The sequence below is a fragment of the Cucurbita moschata genome, unplaced genomic scaffold (assembly GCF_002738365.1).
Source record: "Cucurbita moschata cultivar Rifu unplaced genomic scaffold, Cmos_1.0 Cmo_Scf00001, whole genome shotgun sequence".
Taxonomy (NCBI): domain Eukaryota; kingdom Viridiplantae; phylum Streptophyta; class Magnoliopsida; order Cucurbitales; family Cucurbitaceae; genus Cucurbita; species Cucurbita moschata.
Window position 1 is genome coordinate 9,712,216 of NW_019268517.1, and position 8,900 is coordinate 9,721,115.

Here is an 8,900-nt window from a genome sequence, read left to right on the forward strand (position 1 = left end):
CGCGAGTGCGAAGATTATTTTTAATTATTTACCCTTAATATAAATTATAGAGATTAAAACACAATTTAAATTAAAATAAAAAACGGAACAATTTCCGAGGCAAAAGAGACTACGAGTACATAATCTCAACCACAAATCATTTATTTAAAAATCCAACGGCAATGTACGACGCCACGCACACGATCCGCGTGAACGTCATATCGTCCAATAACAAACCGCCTCAAGCTTCTATATAATGACTCCTCCACCCTGATTCATGAAATCGTTCAATCCCTCCCCTGTTTCTACGCTTTTGAGTTTCTGCAAATTTTCTTCTCTCCAACAATGGCGCCAACAAAAGCCGAGAAAAAGCCAGCAGAGAAGAAACCGGCGGAGAAAACCCCAACCTCGGCGGAGAAGAAGCCAAAGGCCGAGAAGAAGATCGCCAAGGACAGCGGCGATAAGAAGAAGAAGAAAATCAAAAAGAGCACCGAGACTTACAAGATCTACATCTTCAAGGTGTTGAAGCAGGTTCATCCTGACATTGGAATTTCCAGCAAGGCCATGGGGATTATGAACAGTTTCATCAACGACATCTTCGAGAAACTTGCGCAAGAGTCCTCGAAATTGGCGAGATACAACAAGAAACCTACGATCACCTCTCGGGAGATCCAGACCGCCGTTCGATTGGTGTTGCCTGGTGAGTTAGCAAAGCACGCTGTATCTGAAGGAACTAAGGCGGTCACCAAATTTACGAGCTCTTAGGTTTCGAAATCGGTGAATTTTGGGATTAGGGTTACGTGTTCCAGTTACGGTAATTTGTTGTGTAGATTTGGATCTCGCTGCTCATAGGTATATCGAAGTAATAGTTCTAATGAATAACAACTTTTTTCTTCGGTAGATTACTGTTCTTTGATTGCAAATGCTGATGAGTTATGATAATCGTTAGGGTTTCTGTAGGTCTGATTTTCCGTTTTACTTCAAATATCAAACTCCTTTTTAAATGTTGATCGCTGATCCAATGGTTCAATGTATGGATACGCTCTTCGAGCACATTTGAATTCATTTTCCTGAAATCGACGAATTAATTTATCTACGGCATAACCAAATGTTCATGATGATCACCGTCATTGATTGTGGTTGCTTGTCGTAATCTCGGGCTGGAAGAAAGAAAGAAAGCAATTGATTCTTGTGAGATTCGAGGTCGCAATTATCTATAGATTGATTTGTTCATTGGTATAATCATCCGCGTGCTCAACATTCTGATCAGGAACAAATATATTTTGTGTCTTAAAATTTGAAACCAACCTCCAGATGAACAAAATCGTAATGAACAAGATTTAATTTTTGCATAAACCGTGTTCGTTGGTCTACGAGGATTGGGCAAAGTCAGCAACGCCGGGGCATTGAAATTTAGTTTTCGCATCAATTGTGTTCGGTTGAAGGAGCATCTCGTCTAAGGTTGATGAAAAGTCATTTCATGGACCACAACTAAGATTGGATGAAGTCTGCAATGCCAGCCAACGAAGTTCAATTTGTTGAAGGAGAATCTTATCTAAGCTCGATGAAAGCCGTTACGTAGACCACGGTTAAGATTGGACGAAACCCGCAATGCTAGACAATGAAGTTTAGTTTAGTTTTCACATAACTTGTGTTCGGTTAAAAGAGGATCGGACGAAACCCGCAATGCTAGACAATGAAGTTTAGTTTAGTTTTCACATAACTTGTGTTCGGTTAAAAGAGGATCGGACGAAACCCGCAATGCTAGACAATGAAGTTTAGTTTAGTTTTCACATATTTTGTGTTCGGTTAAAAGAGAATCTTGTCTAAGGTCGATGGAAATCGTAAAGTTGGGTGAAAAAAACCATAAAGTCGGGTGAAGTTGCAATGGTGGGTAAAGAAGTTCAATTTGTGCATAAGTTGTATTGGTCGAAGGAGAACCTCCCATAGAGTCGGAGGAAGCAGCAAAGGTGAAAAAGAACAACAGCAGATGTGGAAAAGAACAATAGGACTCGGGTTTTTAACTCGCGTGTATTTAAAATTTGATAAATGATATAGCTAAAATATATATATAGTAATTTTGTACGAATTTAAATTATATATATATATATATATAATAATAATAATAATAATAACTAAATCCTAATATTTAAAAAAAATGGAAAATTTTAAATTACCCAATAATAAAATTGTAAAATTCTCATATAATTGGAAATGGGCTTTGAAATGAGAAGGCCCAGCCCAATAAGGAAATATTTAGAAATATATAAAAATGACTTAAATCAGAAATTGTCAAATGCAGAGACGTGTAAAGTTGTGATTCGACCTCCCAGCTATATTTAACCGACCGATTCATTTCCATTGACCGAAGGGTCTAGTTCGTTCCCAATTCCGCCACCATTTCCGCTTGATCCTCCCAAAATTATCCGATCCGCCTCCGCTGCCCCTGCAACGCGGCCGATCTTTTAGGGATCGGATGAATTCCGGCTCATCCTTTTAACTTGAACGATTTCAGGTTCTCGTGTTCTAATCTTTGTTTTGTATTTGCACGTTACGATTTTTTTTCCCTCCTTTGCTCCGTTTTCTTCCCTTCTTGGCTTGCAAATCTGAGGTTTTGTTAGACCCTACGCTAATTAGGTTTCGAAGAGCATTTCAATATGCCTTCGGTGCCTATTGATCTCCTCCTTGGCTCTCTGCTTCCTTCTTTGACTTCTTTCCATGGCGGTTCCTCGTCGCATCGTCTGAAGCGGCTTGAAAAGGGTGATCGGCGTGGTAATCTTAGTTAACACGGTGTTCTTTCAGCGCATTTCGTTATCTATTCGTATTTTCAGTCTTCTATTTTCTCCTTCTTTTGTCCGTTCGACGTTTTTGGAATTCCTAGAGAAATTACACTCGTAAGGTCCGAGTTTCTTTTTTGATCTTGAGATCTTTAGGCGGAAGCCTCTGAAATCGAGTTCCTGGGAATTTGGCTCCTCGTGAGGAGGGTTTTCGCAATCCTGATTCTTGTGCAAGGTATTGTGCTATAATCTTTTTTTGTTCCTGAGATTTTGGACTTGCTCCGTGCTTCTTTCTAAGCACCTGGATCGAGTTTCTTTCGGGATTCTTTTATGATATCCTGGATAATATATATGCAGGTTCTAGCAGATTTGTTGTGCACTACATAAGCCTGAATGGACATTTCTTCCATTCATCAGAAGTTGGCTCTCCTAGACGTAAACGATTTGGATGATCTGCAATCATCTTTGAGAGAAATTGATGCTGCATTGTTTAATGATCGTGACGGAACTTTTAAGAAATCTCTGAGCACTGAAGATACTAAAAGTTTAGAGTGCGATGATAATTCAAATGATAGAAACAACAAACAAAAAGAGCTCGAACCTCCCGAGAACAACTCATCTAAGAAGTGGTTAGGCAAATCCAAGTCCTTTCCTGTTCCTCCTGCAACATCCTCTCCAAATGATTCTGCAGACAATGATAAGAAACCACAAACAGCAGTGGGTGATGCGTCCTCTAATGAGTCTATGCATCAAGCCTTTGCACGATCCATATCTTTACCAGTAAGTCTTCTTGTCGTCAAGACTAAGATGGAAAGGATTGCGGTTAGGTAGCTTTGACATTATTGTTGCTTTATCGATTATTCCCTTTTGGTCATTACAAACCATCAAATATCATAATCATCATTACTTTAGTTCGTGTCAAAAGGCAATTTGGAGTGGGGAATGGAACCTTCAAGGACAAGCTTTCCTGTCTTTCCTTAGAGCTGTTATTCTTGCACCTTGAGAGCAGGTTTCGTGCCATCGATTGTGAATGACCATGTTTTTCTACTTTATTTCCAGACCATCTCATCATACCCTAGAAATGATTGATTGTGCCATTGTGCTTCTGCCTGACTGAAGTATGTGTAGATTTGAGTTTGTTCTTGACAGATTTAAATTTTCTGCACATAGTTTTTAGAGCAAAACTAATTGCTATGTAGGATTTAAAGCTTGCTATTGAGAAAACAAGCACATAATTTTTAGAGATTGCTTGTGGGTTTATTTTCCTTTTACGTCTCTTTATCTTTCTGTTTACTGACATAAATTCCAATGTTCAGTCGTCTGTGAAGCTGGTCTCTGCAATGAAAGGTAGCCGAGCACAACACCTTGGCCTGTCTCCGAAGCTGTCTGTGAAATGGGCTCCTGATGTGTACGATCCGCCACAGACATCTTTGTCCCATTGTGTCAAAAACAACAAGAAACAGCCGAAATCTAAGAACAGGAAGAATGGAAAGAAAGGGCAGAAGGGCAGTAGCAGCAACTCTTCTTCGCGTGGAAGGGACAAAAGGCAGGCTCGTAAAGCTGTTAGTAGTTCTGATCGGTATCAAAGATCATTCGACTCTCACGTAAGTTTGGTTAGTACTCTCAACGGTACTCTCAACGATTTCGATGGGTTCGATGATGGGAGCTCAGACTCTCACTGTGGAAGCATCTTCCTGAAAACATCGGTCACCAAGCTGCACCACTATGTTGCTGAAGCCTTGTGAGCGTTACTCGTCCCAAGTTTTCACTCTCTCTCAACAGTTTCTGTAAATAAATAATAATAATAATGTTGTTTTGGGTTCTTTTGTGAATTGTTTGACCTTAACTCGTTTGGTGTGCGTTCTTATGAGGATTAATAGACTGGTTGTGATATCGTTGAAACTTCGTTCATATGATATGTTACTGCCTATGTAAATGTTAGTGGTCGTTTTTCTAACAAATATTTGTAATCCCCCAAGTCACTCGACAGCATATAGAATGTAAGAAATGTAGGAGTCGGGTGAGTCGGGTGAGTCGGTGGATTTTCTTTACTGTGATGGGCTTGGCCCAAAATCGGTTTTAATCCTGGCCCAGAACCAAACGTTCTTTGGGCTAAATCTTGGGCTTTTTTAGGCCCATGAAGGATGGAAGCCGACAAATATGGTGGTCTCAGTGAATTGAGATGGAAACCAGAAATATATTATTATTTTTAAACATATTTCCTTTTTATTTCTTCTAAAATTAATTTTAAATTTAAAGTTTTAAGTTACTTTAACCTATAACAAATTTATAATACTCACAAAAAAAAAGAATAAAATAAAATAAAAATTATAACAAACTAGTAAAATAAATATTAACATTATTACTGATCAATTTCGTTAATAAAAATTACAAATTTCATCAAGTTAAATATATACCGTCTTTTTTTATAATAAATTTCTAACCCATTCAAATTTTAAAAAATTAATTCACCTATTAGATATAAAATTAACTTTTTTTAGTTCGTAGATTCATGAATTTTAAATAATTTAAAATTTTATAGACAAATTTTATGACACCTGATTAAAGAAATATATAAATAAATCAAGACTACGTCCAAATGAGAGTGTCCTATTAATTGCTAGCAAAGATTTTCATCAAGAAATGTCTTATTTCATTCTCTAACTGATAAAAATCTCGCAATAATACTTAATAAATATATATATATATATATAATACTAGAATAATCCACAATTAGAATGCAAGAATGAAAAATCTGAAATATTATCAGAACAGGCAACAGGCAATTTCAGGCTTTGTATTATTATTTTTTACACTTTGGAAGAACTACATGAAACATTATCAAAAGTTGGGTAAGGCAGCTACAAAAATAAGGTGAGATCTCCAGCATGCATGATAAAAGGTCAGCATGCAATTTTATTATTTTCTCTTTTTTTCTTTTTTCCCCCTTTCTTCATTCGCTTCCCTCACCATATTAGTTGAACTATCTAATTTCTAGTTTGTACAAACAGAACAGCCTTCCCAAGAGATTGTTCAAACCAAAACTCAGCACCAATTATACAGCGTAACTACTGATCGCTATGTAGGATTTAAAAGGAGACAAAGAATGAAATAAAATATAATTCCAATTTTCCTTCCTACTTGGGTTATTTCAATACGACTCGACTTGCACACCGATGATCATTACGTCATTCATCATCATGTTGACCGCTGCACCACCTTCTCTAGCATCGATGTCCCATTGAAGATCGTCAGCTGGACCTCCCTCATATACTTCGCCAACTGCCCAATCATAGACAAACAAAATTAGAAACGCTTCAACAGAAAGCTCATTTGCTGTTTATTAGGGTTGAAGTGATTTGAGTTTCTGGGGATATTACTTGTTCTTCACTCATTTTTCTGAAACCCAATTTATTGGTCCAGATTGATTCAGCATCCTCGGCTGCAGGGAGTACAAGGTTTTGCACATTTAAGGAAGAAAGTAGCCGCTCTATACAGGAAAACAATACTTGGAAGTAACCCTGCCACCAAAAAAGGAAAAAAAAAAATAGTCAAACAAAGAAAGTGGAGATGAAATCCACAATTCAAAACAACAGGTGCATTCACAATAAGAAACTTATCCAATCCACCAACTTAAGCATAACTTAACTAGTCAATATATATATTATTTGTATTCTTAACCAAATAGTGAGAATTTAAAATAACCATTCATCTCAACATGTTGAAAAGAAGAAGAAAAAAACCTCGAGCACCTACCTTGCCCTGATGTTCTCTACTTGTGGCAACAATAGGAAGCTCAGCAACTTCACGACCAAAGATCCTAAGAAGACCAGCCGATACAACTATAGACCTGCGAAGCACAAGACGACCACGGAATGTGAGATAAACAGCATATGAAAAAATAATAATAAATAGAACACCGTAGACATATTGTCGTACCTCACAATTAAAACAACACAATACATTCCTCCAAACTCTTGTCCAGATATATTTCTCCTGCGGTGAGTCACAATGTATCAAACATCTAATCATATAAATAAATAAACAAACAAGAGATAAACCAGTTAATGAGCAATATAGGGTATGAATTCATGACCCTGGAGTCTTTCCTCATCATTTTAACAAACCAAATAATGTTACTGTGGCATGGGGAACATGACCATGTTGCCTTGAACAGTTCCACCAAAATTTATCAATTGAAAAACAAGCCTACAAAGGATATATAACTTGCCCAAAGGAGAGAATAGCCAGATATAACATTTATCTTACCCATAAACCATAACGGGTATCAGATCACGACCTGATTTTGCAACAATAGGATCAAAACATTCCTGTGAAGGAAATATTAGATGTGATTAGAAAACTAGATTTAATACTTCAATCAACCCGAAAGAGTTAACTCAAAAATCCAAACAATATTGAAGGGGATTTGTGAAACCCGTATTAGTGTGGAATTTATGTATATTTGGATTGCGGAAAGGAACGGATTTAAAATTTTCGAATTTGTAAAGACTGGATATGAAATTTGAATAGGAGATTAAAAACTGCTGGAGTATGAAATAAATACGGAGAAACATACTCGAAAAATAGAAGTTGCCCTTGAAAGAAATGGAAGATCTTCTGGGTAGCGACTTTTTCCACTTAAAATTTGCCACCGAACATCATTAAGAGCTTCATCAACAAATAATCCTTTTCCAACGTGCTTTCTGATTATTAAATCTGATAATGAATCTGGAATAATTTGTGCCCCGTTCAAAACTGTATTCTGAAGGACCACATGGATATTACTGCACTCATCACAGCAGAACCACTTATCCTTGGGGAGTTCCTACAGGAAGATTAGGATCCACTAAGTAGCATCATAACATTATTTAAAATTAAAAGGCTACTAATTTAATTGTTAGCATACCTGCAGATCACATAATCCACTATCCCGCAGACAGCCCACATGGAATTCTCTTTCACACTGAATAAGAAGAGAAAATTAGACGACGTAAAAGTAAAAGTAACGTAGGAAACATTCAAATAAAATTGACAGTGTTCATACTTGATCACATAACAGTACAGTTCGATCATCAAATTTAGCAGCGCTGAAATCATGTCGCCTACAAGATTAGAAGTAGTAGCAGAGTTAAGGATAATATAAATCATGTACGTAAAAGATAATGAGATATGAAATTTCCTTTTTAAAATAATGTAACGAGTAAAAAGAAAAGCCTTGGGTTTATCCTAAAACAATCAATCACATATGTTAGCCTTTCAGTTTGCTGATATCCCACCGTCACCCATCTGCTAACTAACAAAGGAAACAACACACCTAGAAAGTTACTAAACTCTAACCAACTTACTAAATCTACAAGAAGTGCAAATGGTAAATATTGTCTTAAAAACAACAAAAGTACGAAAATTTGTATCTTCTCAGCTATAGAAAAACAAATAAATGAAAAAGGGCTAAAAGGATGAATGGGAGGTCAACAGTCAACTTTTTATCAAAGTTAAAATATATATATTTACATATAGTCCCTTCCTAAAACAAGTTCTTTAAAAATTAATAAAATTTATTACCCTAGACACCACGATTAAAGGTGTCAGTAACATTCTCCTAAACTAACTCAGAACCAATAACTTCCTAAAAGAGAAGCCGTTTTAAAGAGAATGGGAGAAAAATAAGTAACTACCTGCAAACAACACAACCACCAATCTCATACTCAGGTGCTTTAACAACTCGTGTCAACCTAAATACAATTGGTTTTGGAAAACTCGAAGGGCCTCCAGAAGCTGCCTTCAAACTGGAACCCACTTTATCTCTACAGTTTGGGCAACACCAAACACCTTCTGGAACATTCTGTAGATGCAGGCACCCTGGAAAGAACAAGCTTCAGGAGTGCAGAACTAATATCCAATTATAAAAATAAGCAAGACATATTTCAACGAAATTAGTAATGTGAGAAAGTCAAACTAAACTCAGCCACTGGCCGGAGAGTGGGGAAAATGATAATGCTAAGCCAATCATGGACACAAACTGAAATCCATACTGCAGGCATATTACAGTTTTGAATAAGCACAAAACTACAAATAATCAACCTGAGGAGATCTTCATTTAAGACATGATATCCACCCAGCCCCCCCCCCCCCCCCCCCCCC

At 37.0% G+C, this 8,900-nt stretch overlaps 3 protein-coding genes across 4 annotated transcripts in view; 2 read left to right on the forward strand and 1 right to left on the reverse strand.

The window, feature by feature from the left end:
* Nucleotides 1-248: 248 nt before the first annotated feature.
* LOC111459261 (probable histone H2B.3) lies at nt 249-983 on the forward strand. The gene has a single exon (XM_023102468.1). The coding sequence runs from the start codon at nt 325-327 to the stop codon at nt 742-744; it is 420 nt and encodes a 139-aa protein (XP_022958236.1). The 5' UTR covers nt 249-324; the 3' UTR covers nt 745-983.
* A 1,354-nt stretch (nt 984-2,337) lies between these two features.
* LOC111447535 lies at nt 2,338-4,713 on the forward strand. Its single transcript, XM_023086762.1, has 3 exons — nt 2,338-2,991; nt 3,114-3,536; nt 4,073-4,713. Exons 2-3 carry the CDS (start codon nt 3,150-3,152, stop codon nt 4,499-4,501), a joined length of 816 nt encoding a protein of 271 aa, XP_022942530.1. The 5' UTR covers nt 2,338-2,991; nt 3,114-3,149; the 3' UTR covers nt 4,502-4,713.
* An 813-nt stretch (nt 4,714-5,526) lies between these two features.
* LOC111446241 overlaps nt 5,527-8,900 on the reverse strand; it is a 7,605-nt gene continuing 4,231 nt past the window's right edge. For both annotated transcript variants that reach the window (XM_023084973.1, XM_023084979.1), the window contains exons 11-19: nt 8,435-8,618; nt 7,804-7,861; nt 7,666-7,722; nt 7,336-7,584; nt 7,026-7,087; nt 6,696-6,752; nt 6,513-6,606; nt 6,137-6,277; nt 5,527-6,038 (exon numbers count right to left, since the gene is read on the reverse strand). In XM_023084973.1, the coding sequence (XP_022940741.1) occupies nt 5,955-6,038; nt 6,137-6,277; nt 6,513-6,606; nt 6,696-6,752; nt 7,026-7,087; nt 7,336-7,584; nt 7,666-7,722; nt 7,804-7,861; nt 8,435-8,618 (986 nt within the window). In that variant the 3' untranslated portion in view covers nt 5,527-5,954. The remainder of the gene's footprint in view (nt 6,039-6,136; nt 6,278-6,512; nt 6,607-6,695; nt 6,753-7,025; nt 7,088-7,335; nt 7,585-7,665; nt 7,723-7,803; nt 7,862-8,434; nt 8,619-8,900) is intronic.

Excerpts from the sequence above, each read along its gene's own strand:
- LOC111459261 (XM_023102468.1), top strand. The coding sequence starts at position 325 with ATGGCGCCAACAAAAGCCGAGAAAAAGCCAGCAGAGAAGAAACCGGCG.
- LOC111447535 (XM_023086762.1), top strand. The coding sequence starts at position 3,150 with ATGGACATTTCTTCCATTCATCAGAAGTTGGCTCTCCTAGACGTAAAC. Across the intron at positions 3,537-4,072 it reads CACGATCCATATCTTTACCA|TCGTCTGTGAAGCTGGTCTC; the intron begins GTAAGTCTTCTT and ends TCCAATGTTCAG.